Raw genomic sequence first — 17814 nt, 5'->3', positions numbered from 1 at the left:
TGGCTCGACCCCCACTGAGGCGGAGGGGTTTGAGACTGGAGGAGCGCCTCGTGTAGAGGCTAATAAAAGAGCTGTTTCCCCCGGACTGGAACTGGGAGGCCAGGGTGAGCCATTTTCTCCTGAATTTGTTTTATTGCTGTATAATGCATATATGTTAAAAAGAGCTCTTCCGCAGGGGTCCTCTGCGGCCCTGCTTTCTGTATCCCCTCCAGTGGAGTCTGGCCTTGGATTACTGTCAGGCGCGTTTTCCCCCTGACAGATGGCCGCAAGACAAGCGCAGAAGGGTGGATTCCCCTTCAGAGAGTAGCGCACCCCCCCCCCCGCCCCGTGGTCGGGATGTGAGGACTCTGAGGGGTCTGGCAGGCCTTCGTGGTCTGGAGAGCCAGAAGAAGGTGCAGGATTGCCACCGGATCTAAATGATCCTTCCGCGGTGAGGATTTTCCACCGCGATGAGCTGCCAGCGCTTATTACTGATGCCTTGCAGGTCCTCTCTATAGAAGACCCTGGGAGTAAGGAGACCTCCTCCGGTAATCCGAGGATGGCAAGTACTAAGAAGCCTGCACGAGCCTTTCCTTTGCATGACTCCATCCAAGAGCTTATCACGGCTCAATGGGCTGACCCCGAGGGGCCTTTGAAAGTCGCCAGGGCTATGGGGCAATTATACCCTCTAAGTGAGGAGCATTTGGTGCGCCTATCAGTGCCTAAAGTGGATGCCCTTGTCACGGCTGTGACAAAGAAAACTACCCTCCCAGTGGAAGGAGGAGTTGCCCTGAAGGACATGCAGGACTGTCGCCTGGAGGCATACGGGCGTCTGCATGCAGCTGCTACGCTGTCCGAGCCTGCCTTGCTTGGTTACAACAGGCAGTGGAACAGCCTGGAGATGGAGCAGAGCCCCTTACGGAGGTGGCACCGCGGATGGAGTCGGCCTTGTCGTTTTTGGCTGACGCCCTTTATGATCTGGTCAGAGCTTCGGCTAGACAGATGGCTGTAGCGGTAGCAGGTTCGCCGTCTTCTGTGGCTACAGCATTGGGCAGCTGACATGGCCTCTACGCAAAGGTTGGTGAAGTTGCCCTTTCAAGGCCTTCTCCTGTTTGGTGAGGAGTTGGAGAAAATTGTGAAAGGCCTGGGGGATGCCAAACCCTAACGCTTAACCGAGGATAGGCCGCGGACCTTCTTCCAAGGGTCAGGCGGTTCCCTCCTCTTACAGACCTTGCTTTCATGAAGCTAGAAGGTACCGCCCGAGGCGTTCTGCTGGGTTCACTTCACGTGCCCGTTTTCAGCAGAGGAACTCCTTTCGCTCAGACAAATGTTCCGCAGCAGCAGGCTCAAGACCTGGAGTTCATGGGCGACCCTCTCAATGATGGTGCGCCAGCCCCCTCCTCGATTTCTGTGATAGGATGATGACTTTCCCTCTTTCTCGAGAAGTGGGCCAAGATTACCTCAGATTAGTGGGTCTTGGACCTGATCAGAGAAGGCTACAGAATAGAATTCAATGCCCCAATATGAGACGTGTTTGTGGAGTCCCAATGCGGTTCTGCCGCCAAACGGGCGGCGGTAGAGGAGACCTTACAAGGCTTGATTCACATTGGGGCGGTTTCCCCGAGCCTCCCGCCGAATGCGGCTCTGGCCGTTACTCCATTTACTTTGTGGTGCCGCGAAAAGGAGGGTCTTTTCGGCCTATCAACAAGTCTCTGAACATGCAGCATTTTCACATGGAAACCCTGCGCTCCGTCATAGCGGCGGTACAGCCAGGAGAGTTTCTAACGTCTCTGGACCTGAAAGAAGCTTACTTGCACATACCAATTTGGCCCCCGCACCAGAGGTTTCTGCGTTTTGCGGTGATGGGAAAACATTTCCAGTTTCGGGCCTTGCCTTTTGGCCTCGCCACAGCTCCCCAAACCTTTTCCAAGGTAATGGTGGTAGTAGCTGCTTTTCTCAGGCGAGAGGGTATCCGGGTTCACCCGTACCTAGACGACTGGCTCATCAGAGCAGACTCTGCAGAAGAGAGTCATCAGGTTACAGCCAGAGTGGTCTTAGTACTGCAATCTCTAGACTGGGTTGTCAATATAGCCAAAAGTCACCTGACCCCCTCTCACTCTGTAGAATATTTGGGGATCAGGTTCGACACAGCCTCGGGGATGGTCTTCCTATCCGAGCAAAGGCAGTGCAAGCTTCAGAACCAGGTCCGTCTGCTCCTGAGGATGCCTCGCCCGTGAGCTTGGGACACAGTCCAGCTGTTGGGGTCGATGATGGCCACTTTGGAATTATAGCTCCAGTTTTGGGGCGTTCATCCACTGTGAGGAAAATTCGTTATTATGCTTTGCGGTGTAACACTGCTTTGGAAGCTTCAAATACTGAAGGGGCAGATGGAGCTAGCTGGCGATGAGGCACTATGGTTTTTCAGTGCTCTCTATCTCCCCCTGCTGGTTGATGGACACAACCCACTCGTAATGGATTCATCTGCTATGACTAAAGGAAAGAAAATTACCAAGGTAAGAACCTAATTTTCCCATCTCCCACAACAGGGCCCATGGCGTATATCTCTTCACTTTACGGATGCTAGTTTGAATATAGTACACCATTAGTGATACCGCCAAATCATAGTGGGACCGTATTTTGTGAACTTAGAGTAAGAGGCTCATTAAGTGTCTCTTGAACATCTTCACATAAATCTTCCCAAAGCAAGCTTTTAATGTAATGTGCAAGTTGCAAGTAAGCAAAATAATCTTTAGGGGATAATTTATGAGTAGCACGCAGGTCTTCAAAGGATTGCAGATGGCCATCTTCTGTGATTAATTGTAATAGGTAATGAATCCCTTGAGTACTCCATCGAATAAAAGCAGCATTTTCTGTGCCAGCTGAGAAGTCCAGATTATGACGAATGGCAGGAAATGGTGTTGCTGCTTAAGAAAAATGGTGGCATTGGCATAGCCAGCGCCAAGCTGCTCTAGCCAATTTCACAAACAGGTTCCATTTTAAACCTGAAGAAGCTCGACCAGGGATGGTGTGGAGTTGCCAGCTAAAATGAGACTTTGTGAACATGTGCAGCTCCAGGTTTGAGATATAAAAGTCATTAAACTCTTATTAATGTGCCGCATTGTACATGACACAGGTAGCGGACATTTAACAGCCCCAGTCCCCCATGAGAGCAGAGCTTCTGGATGACAGCCGAGCTCTTTTCCCTTGCTATAAGTAGTTCTGAATATATGCTCTTCCCTGCCCTTTAGGTATAGTGGAAGCATCTGGAATAAGTATAGCCAGTTGGGTGCAAGCATTGTATTGAACAGGGCAATTCTCCCCAAGAGGGACACTGGGAGGGCATGCCACAACCAAAGCATCCTTCTAGTAGATTGCAATAGAGGACGTACATTACATGCATATAACTCAGACAATTTGGAAGGGATGGTGACACCCAAATATTTAATGCAACCCTCCGCCAAGCTAAAAGGAAATTTGCTTTTCCAAATAGTGCAAATTTCCTCTGAGGAAGGGAGTGCCTGTGATTTTAACAAATTTAGTTTGAATCCAGACAATTTATCATAGCTTAGAATTATTGGGAACAGCTGAGCAACGACTGTTGAGAGGCCGTCAAAGTTAAAAGTAAATCGTCAGCAACTGCAAGAACCTTAATTATTTGTTGGTCAATGAACACACCCTCTCCCTCTCCCCCCTCCTCCTTGACGTATCCCGTATAAGACACAACAGATCTCCAGTGTGAGCAAAAATAATGGGGACAATGGATATCCTTGGCATGTCCCAAAAAAATAGGAAAAAGGGAAGTACGGACCCCATTAACTATCAAAGCCGCTTGGGGTTCCGTATAAAGCACTCCCACAGCATGTGAAAACCACCCAGAGATACCTACATGTGACATAATAAAAAGAAAAGACCATTCGGCCTCTAAGCTTGCCAGTAATTGCAGAATATTTTTCCAATTACAGTAAGACATGGCCATTAGCAGTTTATGAACGTTCTTTACTGAGTGTCGCCCCTTTACAAAACCCACTTGGTCCTGACGTACAATCTCCATGAGTCAGGCAGCTAGCCTGGAAGCCAAAATATGTGACAAAATTTTAACATCTACATTGGTTAGAGAAATAGCCGATAATTTTGAGGTTTAGTCTTGTCCCCTGCCTGGCTTGGGAATCAGGCTAACTAATGCCGTGTTTTCATAACGAGGAAAGTGCTGTAACTCTGTTACCCCTTCAAAATAGGTTAATAAAAGTTTCAGTAGCTGAAGTTGAAAAATTTTGTAATATTCCCTAGAGAATCCATCTGGGGCAGAATTTAATTTGAGCGATCTAATCGCTGTTTGGAGTTCTTTAGCTGTAATGGCATCATCTAAGGAAGATTGACTATGTAAGGTTAACATTGGCATACTGGACTTTAGGAGTAGCGATTTTATGACCTCTTTGGGTCTACTTCAGTCTTTGAGTTGGTATAAAGAGCTTGAAAATGTTTAGTGAAAACGTCGGCTATCTCATGCATTTTGGAGGTGGTGCGCCTTTCTGGAGTGCAGATCGTTGGAATATAGCGGGACCCCTCCCACGACCGCATCACCTGAGCTAGTATATTGCCTGATTTGTTCCCAAATTGAAAGATTTTGTGTTTCCTAAATTTCAGTAAATGTATGGTTTTCTCATGTATATGTGAATTTAGAGCTATACGAGTAGCTTGAAGCATGTCATAGTTATTTGGGGTAGGATGTGCCTTGTATGCTGTCTTAGTTGCTTTAAGCTTCTGCTCCAATGTCACTATCCCTAGAGCCAATCCTTTTTTTCCGTGCACTTGTGTAGGCTATGATAGCCCCTCGCATCACAGCCTTGCTGGCCGGCCAGTAAAGGGTGGGATTATGAGCGTATGCCTGGTTACAGCGTTCATAATCCTGCCATTGTCTTTGCAAGTATTCTGCAATCTCTCTCGAAGAATATAAGTATGATGAGAACCGCCAGTTTGGGCGTCCTGAAAATAGGAGGAAGCTTCAAGGTCCATGCATGGTCTGAAATTTCTTCTGGACCAACAGTGGCTTCAGCTACCTGGGGGAACAGTCGCTCCGTTACCAGAATGTAATCTAATCTAAATAGTGTGTGGTGCACTCGAGATGTGTGGGGTATAGTCTCTTTCCTTCAGATGGAGCAGTCTCCAGGAGTCAATTAAGTTAAAGGGCCTTACAAGATGAAGAGCTCTAACCTCTTTAGCCTTTCCTCATATGAGAGGATTTCCATCCCCTTTATCATTTTGGTTGCTCTTTGAACCTTTTCTAATTCTGCTATATCTTTTTTTTTTTGAGATACAGTGACCAGACCCAGAAACGCAGGCTGTGTGAGCTATGGTTCTCAAGGTTTGGGATTACTTACCTACAGCTCCTGGACTCCATGGCGGCGACACTGGAGGTGATGCCTTGGGCACAAGCACACATTTGCGGCCCCTGCAGTCAGTCCTCCTATGCAGGTGGGCCCTAATTTCTCAGGATTTCTAGCGCCTCTTGCCCCCTCTGCTAAGACGAGAACCAGTCTGGGCTGGTGAGATGGTCCCCTCCAACTGGATGTTCAGTGGATAAGTATTGCCATACTGGGAAAGACCAAAGGTCCATCAAGCCCAGCATCCTGTTTCCAACAGTGGCCAATCCAGATCACAAATACCTGGCAAGATCCCAAAAAAGTAGAAAACATTTTATACTGCTTATCCCAGAAATAGTGGATTTTCCCCAAGTCCATTTAATAACAGTCTATGGACTTTTCCTTTAGGAAGCCGTTCAAACCTTTTTTAAACTCCGCTAAGCTAACTGCCTTTACCACATTCTCTGGCAACGAATTCCAGAGTTTAATTACACGTTGAGTGAAGAAACATTTTCTCCGATTCATTTTAAATTTACTACATTGTATCTTCATTGACTCCATGGCGGCGACACTGGAGGTGATGCCTTGGGCACAAGCACACATTTGCGGCCCCTGCAGTCAGTCCTCCTATGCAGGTGGGCCCTAATTTCTCAGGATTTCTAGCGCCTCTTGCCCCCTCTGCTAAGACGAGAACCAGTCTGGGCTGGTGAGATGGTCCCCTCCAACTGGATGATCAGTGGATCCTCTGCAGTGGGTAGTGGTTACCACCGATGCAAGTCTCTTTGGCTGGGGAGGCCATTGCCTGAGCAGAGTGGCACAGGGCACTTAGTACCTGGTGGAAGTGTTGTGGCTGATCAGTCACCTGGAGACTTGGGCAGTGCACCTGGTCTAGTGAAGTTCTTTCCTCTACTTCTAGAGAAAGCAATCCAGGTGATCATGTGCAATTCCACGGCAGTAGCTTCTATAATAGACAAGGAAGCACCTGGAGTCATGTGGCGTCATTGGAGGCTGTGAGCCTATGCCATTGGGCAGAGAGTTATCTCCTGGCCCTGTCAACAGTTTATATAACGGGCTAGGGCAATGTTCAGGTGGACTTTCTCAGCTGCTCAGTTGCATCCCTGGGAGTGCGCTGGGGACAGAGACTGCCTAGCTCGTTCAGGACCCTTGGGGGCCACCAGTTTTCAACCTGATGGCTACACGCCCCAATGCCAAGATGGAGCGATTCGTCAGCCACCGGAGGAAGGCAGCCTCGCAAGGGATAGATGCCTCGGTCCAGCTGTGGCTGGCGGAGTTCCTTTGTCTTCCCTCTGTGGCCTCTGATAGGCAGCCTCGCAAGGGTAGATGCCTCGGTCCAGCTGTGGCTGGCGGAGGAGTTCCTTTGTCTTCCCTCTTTGGCCTCTGATGGCCCAGCTTTTGCATAGAATAGCACACCATCCTCATCTTGTCCTTCTGGTGGCTCCAGATTGGCCCTGTCAGCCGTGATATGTGGACCCTTTGTGCCTATTGATGGCCAAGCATCTGTCTCTGACCAGAAGATGTGGCCGTCTCTGACAAAGTCTGGTAAAAATGGAGGATCCGTTTCCTTTCTGGCTTACGGTTTGGCGCTTTGAAAGGAGGCATTTAGTGATGCATGGCTTTTTATCTGTTGTGGTTTCTACCATGCTTAAGGCCCAGAAGTCTTTGTCCCTGGCGTACATGTGGGTCTGGAAGCTTTGAGAATCTGTGTACCAAACAGGTGCTGTCTCCTTGGAAGGTACAGAGTCTTAATGTATTAAGTTTTTGCAGCAAGGGCTGGATCAGGTGCTGACACTTGAATTTCATCAAAATCTGGGTGGCTGCTCTGTCCAGTTTTCGTGACAAAAATAAAGAGCCTTTCTCTGACTGCACCTGGGGAGGTGGCTCGGTTTCTGAGGTGGGTTGCTCATTTGAGATCTCCGATGTGCCCTCCCTTTCTTTCCTGGTTCCTGAATTTGGTCCTTCATGTGCTCTCTGGAGCGCATTCAAGCCCTTATGTGATCCTTAAGGCGTTTTTTCAGGTAGCAATCACCTTGGCTCGAAGAGTCATGGAGTTCAAGTAGTTGTCTTGTTGGGACCTGTTCCTCTCCTTTTTGGAGGACTCGGTGTCTATCCATAAGGGTTCCTCTGTCCATGATAGTCTTGATATTCCACGTGAACTAGGAGGTCTGTTTGCCCTCCTTTCCAGAGGAGGGTTGTAATCCCTCACCTTGAACTGCACTGTAGATGTCTGGAGGACATTGCTCCACTACTCGTCGGAGATCAATGAATTTTGTCTGTCAGATAATAATCTCTTTGTTCTGTTCCATTGCCCTCATTAGGGCCAGGCAGCCTCCAAGGCCATTATTGTGTGTTGTATCAAGGTGACCATAGAGTCAGCCTTTGTTTGTAGGAATCAGCCAGTGCCTCCAGATTTCAAAGCCCACTCAGTAAGGGCTCAGGCTACCTAATGGGCAGAGCTCTTGGAAGGAAATCTATGAGGTGGTAACATGGTCATTGCTTCATTCCTTTGTATAGTATTACAGGTTGGACATGCTTGCCAAGGAAGTGAAGATTCATGATGTCTGGTTCCAGCAGAACAAACAGGAGAAAGGAGAGGCTGACTAAAGGACAAATCCAACACTGGAGATGTAATGGAGGAATATCAATAAAGTATTTTGTTCATTACATCTCCAGTGTTGGATTCTTCCTTTAGTCAGCTTCTACTTTCTCCTGTTTGGTCTTCCTGATGTAGAGGTTTTCCCTGCTCTTGTTTTGACTCCTGGTCCTTCAGAGGCCAGTTCTGATTGAGCTGAAAGCAAGAGGTATCTTCTAGGCCAAAATTACATTATATAAAAGGTGTCGATTTTCTTTCAGAAACTGAAGTAAAAACTTGCAGTGATAGCTGGGCATAAGAAATGGGGAGTGAGGAGTAGCCTAATGGTTATTGCAGTGGCCTGAAAACCAGGGGAACTGGGTTTACAGTGCCTTGAGACTCTGGACAAGTCACTAAACCCTTCATTGCCCCAGGTACAAAATAAGTACTTGTATATAATATGTAAACCGCTTTGACTAACTACAGAAAGGTGGCATATAAAATCCCTTTCCCCTAAGAAATTTGAAATAGATGTAAAGGGGGAAGAAAAATGTTCTTTAAAAGAACACGGGCCCCTTTCATATGCTATTCCTGTTCTCTGTTAGGTGGGACTTAGTGGTGATTGGTGTTTATATGATTGATACCACTGTTTTGAGTTAAACATGGGGTGACTAAGTTCCTATTTCAAATCCAGTGGAAAGCAAAAGAGTTAAAATGTGATATAAGATTCTTTTGAAAGGGTTTCCTCAAAAACTGCTGTCTTTGGTGGTACTTGGATATTTTTTAAAAAGAGAATCAGGTTAAATGAGTTCTTATGTGGAACATATTGTGCCAGGTTCAATAGAAATTCCGCCAAAGGTTGCACTTCTCCTCTGATCCCTTCTTTGACATTTCTGTGAGAGTGACGGCATACCATTTTAACATCCATAAATATTTTAACATATATAAAATATTAAATTACATTTCCAGCAGATTTGCTACAGCTGTTTTTATTCAGCTGACATGCACGATTGTCTTCATCTGGGCTCTTTAAGTTTTCAGTTTGAGTGCATTACCTACTGTAAAAGAACAGGGATAAGCAGAAGTGTTTTTGCTTTTAAATACACTGGAAGACCAGAGGCAATTATGTTTAAATGCTGAGCCCTTCCAAAAGGATTTATATTGCAGGTAGTTCTGTAATAGTGCTGCATACACCCAGTGCTGTACTTTTGCCTTGCAGCTGGCCCAGTGACTCAGTGGTCAGTAGTAGTGCTGTGTGCTGTACTGCAGGAGATCGCGGCTCAGTCTTCAAGCTAGGCTTCTGCTTCATTGGACCAGACAGAGATGTGATTGCTGTGGGCACAGCTTTTATAGCCCTCCCCCCCCCCCTCCTGGCGGGAGAGAATCTCCTATCATTATTGTAAAACAACATCTACCAGTCACATTCTGGATGCATGCATGGTGGGCACCTGAGACATTTTGTAGCCCATTGCTAAGGGTTGAAGTTCAGGTTGTATTCGCTGGGATTAAGGAGGTTAGATTGAGACATTCAAAACTTAATTTTTTATTTTGTCATTTCCATTTTCCAAAATTCTAGACAGCAAATGTACATATCAGTAGGACGCAAAGCAGTCCAAAACAAGTAAAGTCAGAAACAACATAGTTTATACCTAATTGTTCAACCACCCTTAGGATTCACCTTTGGGTTTAAAAGTAATGCCATGTGCATTTAAGATCTGGATAAATGAATTAAAACCATCAAAGTTTAAAGCAAATGCCCATAATATGTAATACTTGGTAGCAATAATGAAACGGTGATCACATAGCAGGCAGGAAGCAGATTTATTTTCCACTGAACATAATTAACTTTGTATGAACTTGGAGGTGAATAGTGTGCTGAACTGGACAATGTTGGCACATTTTAGACTGACCCTGGACAGAACATCTGCTTGAAGAAATATCTTCCCTCATTCAATACCTCTGTGTGGAATAGTAGTTAAAAAAAAAAAATAGCAAGTGCATTTTTATAATATACCACTGCATTCCACAAAACAAAAGGAGCAAGTTCCCACATACCATCTTTTCCTTTTGGTATACACACAGGAAAAAAAGATGTTAAATGCCCCCACGTTTCAACCTAATTAATGTTTAAAAAAACAACTTTGTACGTATAAATAGTAACTCTGATTTTTGAGCACCTGATTCTCATAACATCTGTTTTGGTGGCCCTGTACTAGGTGAAAACATCTCCTGTACAAATACAAGGAGTCTCTATAACCAGCCCCTCCAAATGACACAATGATTACAATTTAGAACTAGTTACTGCTGTAACTGATGAAACTGATACTTCTTTGTACATCCTGTGTATGCTGCACAGCCAACATGTTTGAAAATATAAGCAAGATCAAATAAAAATGCTACCTACTACTACTTAACATTTCTAGAGCGCTACTAGGGTTACGCAGCGCTGTACAAAATAAACAAGGAAGGATGGTCCCTGCTCAAAGGAGCTTACAATCTAAAGAACGAAATGTCAAGTTGGGGCAGTCTAGATTTCCTGGGTAGAGGTGTAGAGGTTAGGTGTCGAAGGCGACATTGAAGAGGTGGGCTTTAAGCAGAGATTTGAAGATTGGCAGGGAGGGGGCCTGGCCAACGATAAAGAATGATGATGTGAATGCAGCTCATAGGTTTGCTTGCTTTATTTTGGGTGTATGGGGATGACAGCTTTGCAGGGGAGAGGGAAAGGGAGATAAACTTCCTTGGCTTCAGCTTTTTGATGCCATGCTATCTTCTTTCTCAATCTAATCTCCTTGGCTGCAATTGACAGGAAGCTAAAAATTGGGGAGGGGCTCAAGTAACTGCAAATGAAGGCTGATGGTGCTGTAATCCCAGTAGTGAAAAATGAATAGTAGGATACTACAAGACCAGAAGAACAGAACACACAAGGATTTTGATTGCTTTTTAAAATGCTTTGAAGTACTACCAGAAGGTTGGTAGTAGCAACTTTGAAGGAAACCTATCGACTGAACTTCAGCAGGGTTAATTTGGCATAGCTATTGTTATAATTAAGAAGAAATGGATTTAAAAAGAATTCTCCTGTTCCATATGTCTGCAGCATTGATGCCCAAACTATTATATTCTATTCCATGTATTTATATTCCGCTTCCTAAGTGTCATTCTAGATAGTACGCTGAAATCTTTTGCCCAGTGTGCGGCTGCCGCCAAAAAAAGCAAACAGGATACTAGGAATTATTAGGAGAGGGATGCAGAATAAGGCCAAAAATATTATAATGCCTCTGTATCGCTCCATGATGCAACCTCACCGTGAATATTGTGTTCCATTCTGGTCGCTGTATCTCAGAAAAGATATAGTGGAATTAGAAAAGATTCAAAGAAGAGCTTGTAAAAACTCCATTGGCTACCGATCAAGGCAAGATTACTTTTCAAAGTGAGCACACTAATCTACAAAATACTATTTGGAATGGCACTCAAATATATGCAGGACACGATCGAGTTATCCCCAAGAAATGCAAGCCCAGAAACCAGAAGCTACCTACTACTACATCTACCCAACTGTAGAAATACTACCTACAAAACCATCTGCGCAGCAGGATTTAGCTATCTGTGTTTCAAATGGTGGAACTCTATACCAATAGTCATAAGAAGCATCACAAATATCCTGCACTTCAGCAAAGAAATGAAAACCTGCCTCGTTAAAAAAAAATTCTATAGCTAACCACAAAAGCACCACTATCTTTCCTCTCAAATGAAACCTTTCAAAATCTAACGAATAAAGAACTCCAAAGCTATACAAAAATGACAAAAGCTACAGCAAATTTCCTCGCCAAATCTATCTAATCACAAACCTTATGAATAACGAACTGAAATACAGATATGCTCTCCACACTACAAAGCACAATTGTAATTCCACCAAAATGTAAATTGTGAGCCACTTTGAACCAAAACTTGTTTTTGGATAATAGTGGGATTCAAGAATGCATAAATAAATAAATAGAGGGGATGGAACTGCTCCCATATGAAGGAAAGGCTAAAGAGGTTAGGGCTCTTCAAGTTGGAAAAGAGACTGCTGGGGGGGGGGGGGGGTGGAGAATGCTTGAGATCTACAAAATCCTGAACTGATGGTGGTGAATTGATTTTTCACTCAATCAAAATGTACAAAGACCAGAGGACACTCGATGAAATTGCATGGAAATACTTTTAAAATAAATAGGAGGAAATATTTTTTCACTCAAAGAATAGTTAAGCTCTGGAACTCATTGCCGGAGGATATGGTAATGGTGGTTAGTATATCTGGGTTTGAAAAAGGTTTGGACAAGTTCCTGGAGGAAAAATCCTTAGTCTGTTATTGAGATGGATATGGGGGAAGCCACTGCTTGCCCTGGGATTGGTAGCATAGAATGGTGCTACTAATTTCTGCCAGGTACCTGTGTCCGGGATTGGTCACTGCTGGAAGCAGGAATACTGGGCTAGAAGTATGGCTATTCTTAAGTTCTTATATCTACTTGGTTCCTCTCCCACCAAATGACTCGTAATCCTGCCAGATATTAAGTACTATGGTTACCTGGCTCTTTTTATGCTCCCATAGTCTCTCCAACTCTTATGGGACTCTAGTGCCCATCATATCATACCTAGAATCCCTTGGCATGACATTTTGAAACCCATGCACAGACAGATCATTCTTTTATGTTTGCCACCAAATGCATCTTCTCCCCTCTTTGCGTATAAAAGTTTCCTTTCGCACATTAATACGTGCTCTTGTAATTTAGCAGCCTTGATTATTGCAACTTCTTACTCAGCAGGGCACACAAGAAGACTATTCGCCACTTATAGCTTGTCCAAAATACAGCTATTTGCTTGCTTCATCATGCCCATCCCTATGATTGTATAACCCCTTTCTTTCTTGCAATATCATGAGCTATAGGATCAAATCAAAATCATTTAAAGCCCTTAAAGGAAGATTGAGCTCCTCTCTTCAATGTACTAATTCCACTTCCCCTGCGCCCCAGCTACATTTGCTTCTGACAGCCATATACTTGCTTGTTCAAGCACATTGGGAATTCACCAGAGATTCAGCATTTTATATGCTTGTACCCCTTTTGTGGAATTTGCTGCCCAAATACATTTGTGTAGAATCTTTCCTCCCAAATTCAAAACTGCCTTGAAAACTTATTTTTGCAACCAGGCATTCAGTTGAAGGTTGCCTCAGGCTTGATGTCTGAGAAGGGCAAGTACATACCCCCCCCCCCCCCCCCCCCCCTCCTGCCTCTTTCATTTCAATCTCTTCTTCTAATGACTAGTTTTACATTTGTAAACCACTTCAACATTATTTGAACTGTGGTATATCAAATCAACAAATAAGCATGCTATAACCTTTTTGAAAAACACACTGCCAATTATGCATTTTATAATACATGAAATGTTACATGAATTAGCTGGCTGCTTAACAGCAGTCTGTTTATCTAGCATATAAATAAGCCCTTCCTCCATAATCCTGAATTAATGTTGCTAAGGATGGCATGAATAAATTAAAGAGTTGGGGCCAGAATGGAGCCTTGAGGGACACCACAACTCAAATGAAAGGAAGACAATAGCTTCTTGTTCAAGAGAACCCTAACGGGGCGTTGCTTTAGATTGGCTTCACTTGTTTTTTAGATCAGTTCTGTTAAATTCTTTCTCTTGGAGTCTCATTAGCAGGAGGAGGTGGCTGACAAGATCAAAGGATATACTCCGGTTCAGAAGGACATGCAAGGAGTCTCTGAGCCAGATGTACTAACTCCATGGAAAATTATTTATTTATTTGTTACATTTGTATCCCACATTTTCCCACCTATTTGCAGGCTCAATGTGGCTTACATAGTACCAGAGAGGCATTTGCAGACTCCGGTGTAAACAAATACAAATTGATGTTGTGGTAAGAATAAAGTTCATGTGGTACAGCCACATAAGGGAATCGTACAACGGAAGGGGTGCATAATGTCCATTATGTATTTTAGTTTTGTTGAGTAGCAGAGATCAGGCATTTATGTTGGATTGGTAGGGTATGCTTTTTTGAACAGGTAAGTTTTTAGTGTTCTCCGGAAGTGTAGATGGTCGTACGTGGTTTTCAAGGCTTTTGGTAGTGCTTTCCACAATTGTGTGCTTATGTAGGAAAAACTGGATGCGTAAGTTGATTTGTATTTGAGTCCTTTGCAACTTGGGTAGTGCAGGTTTAGGTACGTTTGTGTTGATTCGTATGTGTTTCTAGTTGGTAGGTCGATCAAGTCTGTCATGTATCCCGGGCTTCACCGTAGATTATTTTGTGAACCAGTGTGCAGATTTTGAAAGCAATGCGTTCTTTGATTGGGAACCAGTGTAGTTTTTCGCGAAGGGGTTTTGCACTTTCAAATCGCGTTTTTCCGAAGATAAGCCTAGCTGCCGTGTTCTGAGCGGTCTGAAGTTTCGTTAAGGTTTGTTCTTTGCATCCCGCATAGATTCCATTGCAGTAGTCTATATGGCTTAGTACCATTGATTTTATCAGGTTGCGAAATGTTTCCCTTGGGAAGAATTGTTTCATGTGTTTGAGTTTCCACATTGAGCCCTTTCCTTACCGATCCCTTAGCGAATCGGTAAAAAACGGGCATGCATGAAGGAAATCGCATGCAAATGAGCTGCTCCACTCTTAGCTCATTTGCACGCGATTTCCTTCCTAAGGAGGGGAAGCCAGCTGAGCATGCGCAGAGCAGCCACGTGTTATGCTGGCTGCTCTGCGCATGCCAAAGACAGCTTCATACACGCAGACAAGCTGCGTGTATAATAGCCGTCAATAAATTGCCGGGCATTTTGTGCAGCAGAGGGAGAGAGCGGGACCTTGAAGAGAGAATCTGGGATTGGGACGTGCAAGGACGCCCAAATCAAAACTATTTGGACTTCCCTTTCGATTATGCCCTTCCAGGTCTCTCTCAGCCAATCACAGTGAGTTTAGCTGACACCAGTGACAGCTAAACGCGCTGTGATTAGCTGAGAGAGACCTGGAGGGGCATAATCAAAAGGGACATCCAAATAGTTTTGATTTGGAGGTCTTTGCACGTCCCGATCCCCGATTCTCCCCGGCAGTTGTCTTTTCGGGCACAGCATAAGAAAAACACGCCCATCACAAAATCTGAAGAAAAAAACGTCCAAGTGCTCACCAGGGGCGTCCTTTTTTTGTTTTGTTTTGAGTGAAGGACGTCCAAGTGTTAGGCACTTGAAAGGACGTCCCTGATGAGCACTTGGACGTTTTTTTTTTTCTTCTGATTTTTGCGATGGGCGTCCTCCTCTGCATGGGTCCCACTCACAGCAGCCCCAACGAGAGGTGCAGACCTCCCGTTAGGTTTTCCACGGTGCATGGGGTTGGAAAATGGCTGTGCATCTGCCTTGCATGCGCATTATAATACTAATTAACTCATTATAATAACCTGTAGATCATTTGCATTCCATTTTTGTTAGCTGCTACCGTGAAAGGAAAATGGCTTGGAGAACCCTTTTGTGCATGTCTTGTTTTACTACTTGCTCGCTAGACTGGCTAGAACTGGTTTAAAAACCATGTTGCTGACTCATTAAGTTTATTTCATCTGGCCCTCACTCAGAGCATCCTCTGATCTTGTTGAATTTAGCCACGAAAGCAACCTCTGTGTTTGACTTCTGAGAAACCCACATTGTCTGGGATGAAGAATATCTGCTTTATAAAAAATAAAATCCTTAGGCTGACCTGTCACATTTTTCTCTATAATCTTTGCAGTATAGGATAAATTCAAAGTTGGCTGTTAATGGAATAATATAGTTGGATCAAATGTTGATTTTTTTTTCCCAGAATAGGATTGGTAATCACTGTAACACCAATCTCATATGATTTGGCTTGTGATGGATGGGTGTCACACAAAGAGAGAAATGTATTATTTTGCTAATTAAACAGCAACATGGGTTCTTATATAGAAAGAGGGGCTTCCGATCAGATATCGCATACAATTCAAGCTCCTCCTCCTTACCTACAAATGCACTCAGTCTGCGGCTCCTCACTACCTCTCCACCCTCATCTCCCCCTATGTTCCCGCCCGTAACCTCCGCTCACAGGACAAAGCCCTTCTCTCAGTACCCTTCTCCACCACTGCCAACTCCAGGCTCTGCTCATTCTGCCTTGCCTCACCCTATGCCTGGAACAATCTTCCTTTACCCATACGTCATGCCCCCTCCCTACCCATCTTCAAATCTCTGCTTAAAACTCACCTCTTCAATGCTGCCTTCGGCGCCTAACCGCTTGAGGAATATAGAATGCCCCAATCTATCCACCCTATCAGATTAAGTGTTCACTTGTCCTCTAGATTGTACACTTGTCTTTAGATTGTTCTCTTGTCTTTTAGATTGTAAGCTCTTTGAGCAGGGACTGTCCTTCTACGTTTAAATTGTACAGCGCTGCGTAACCCTAGTAGCGCTTTAGAAATGTTAGTAGTAGTTAATATTTAATTCCAAGGCTTTTCCCTGTTCCAGGCTCTCAGGAGGTTGTATGCATTAGAGTAAAATATGTGCTTTTTCCTTTTTCTTCACTCTCTCTCTTTATCCCTTGACCACCTAGAGATTGTATAGTTGTGTGGGTTTTATTCTTTTCAAATGGTAGATCAGTGCATTTCACAGAAAATGAATAAATAACTTTACTGAAATCTGAGCTCATATAGCATAACATGCAAGTATGAAAATCAAAGATATACACAAATGATTTAAATACATTAAGTAGCTTCTAAAATAACTGTATAGTGTAAAATAACAAAATTTACTTAAGTAAACTCCCCTTCTTCCTTCAAGTGCGGAAATTATTAGGCTTTGCATGAAAGAACTTAGCTGGTGCCCATTCAACATTCTCTGATCTTTCACGTTGTCTTGATTTCTCTGTGGATGCTGACAGTCCACAAAATGACTGGATGGTTGCTTTTATGTGTGTTTGTATCTGTGTGAGTGGGTATGTATATATCTGTGTTGGGAAAGAGTTTGAAATGTGCCTAACTGCTATGTTAGAGTGAATCAATTTCTGTATGCTGGAACTGCTTCTCCCATAGAAATGCACTGGGCTCTGGTTTAATTCAGTGTGTTTTTTTCACAGGTTGTCCTGAATGCTAAATTTGTTCCTATTTTGTTAAATGTTTTTCCCCTAGACAAATGAATGAATGTTCATTGACCCTTTTGTGTATAATTTTTTTCCAAAATTCCATTTGGTTTGAAAAGTAAATATAAAAAGTAAAACTAAAAGAATTAATTAAAAAGTATTTATTTTCCACATTGAAGGCCTGTACATGACAGGGTAAACTTTTACCCATTAGAAGTTCTGACTTGACATTTTACTCTCTGTGGAGTTGCATTGGGCCACTGTGATGAAACCAAGATTTCTCAGGCAGTGGGAATACGTATTATACCACAAAGGCCTTCTTATCTAAACATGTTAAATGTGATATATAATTGATAGAATGGGTTTTATAGCCCTTTGCTTATCCTGATTTATTTTGTTGCAGGGATTGACTACAAGACCACTACGATCCTTCTGGATGGCAGACGAGTTAAGCTGGAGCTGTGGTAAGTTATGTTGGCGGCAAGCACTAAGGCTGGGGCTCAGTGTGGGTCCTCTGTTGCTCATAGATTTTGTTTTGTTTTTCCCAGATAGAGCTTATACCTTTTCAATAGTAATTTGAGGTGAGTTATGTTTAGGTACACTAGATATTTCTCTCTACCCAGAGGACTTATTATAAGGTTGTGCTTGAGGCGATGGAGGATTAAGTGGCCTGTCCAAGATCACAAGGAGAATGGGTAGGATTTGAACCCTAGCTTCCAAGTTTTTAGTCCAGTATTCTAATCAGTGGACGATGACTCCACTCCACTCCACTA

At 43.9% G+C, this 17814-nt stretch overlaps 1 protein-coding gene across 1 annotated transcript in view; it reads left to right on the top strand.

Moving 5' to 3' along the window:
- RAB40C (RAB40C, member RAS oncogene family) overlaps positions 1 to 17814 on the top strand; it is a 169323-nt gene that overhangs the window by 73724 nt on the left and 77785 nt on the right. The window contains exon 2 of the mRNA XM_030211314.1: positions 17445 to 17505. Coding sequence (XP_030067174.1) covers positions 17445 to 17505 — 61 coding nt within the window. The remainder of the gene's footprint in view (positions 1 to 17444; positions 17506 to 17814) is intronic.

Source organism: Microcaecilia unicolor, chromosome 8 (assembly GCF_901765095.1).
Source record: "Microcaecilia unicolor chromosome 8, aMicUni1.1, whole genome shotgun sequence".
Classification (NCBI taxonomy): domain Eukaryota; kingdom Metazoa; phylum Chordata; class Amphibia; order Gymnophiona; family Siphonopidae; genus Microcaecilia; species Microcaecilia unicolor.
This window is presented reverse-complemented; position numbering and strand designations above follow the sequence as displayed.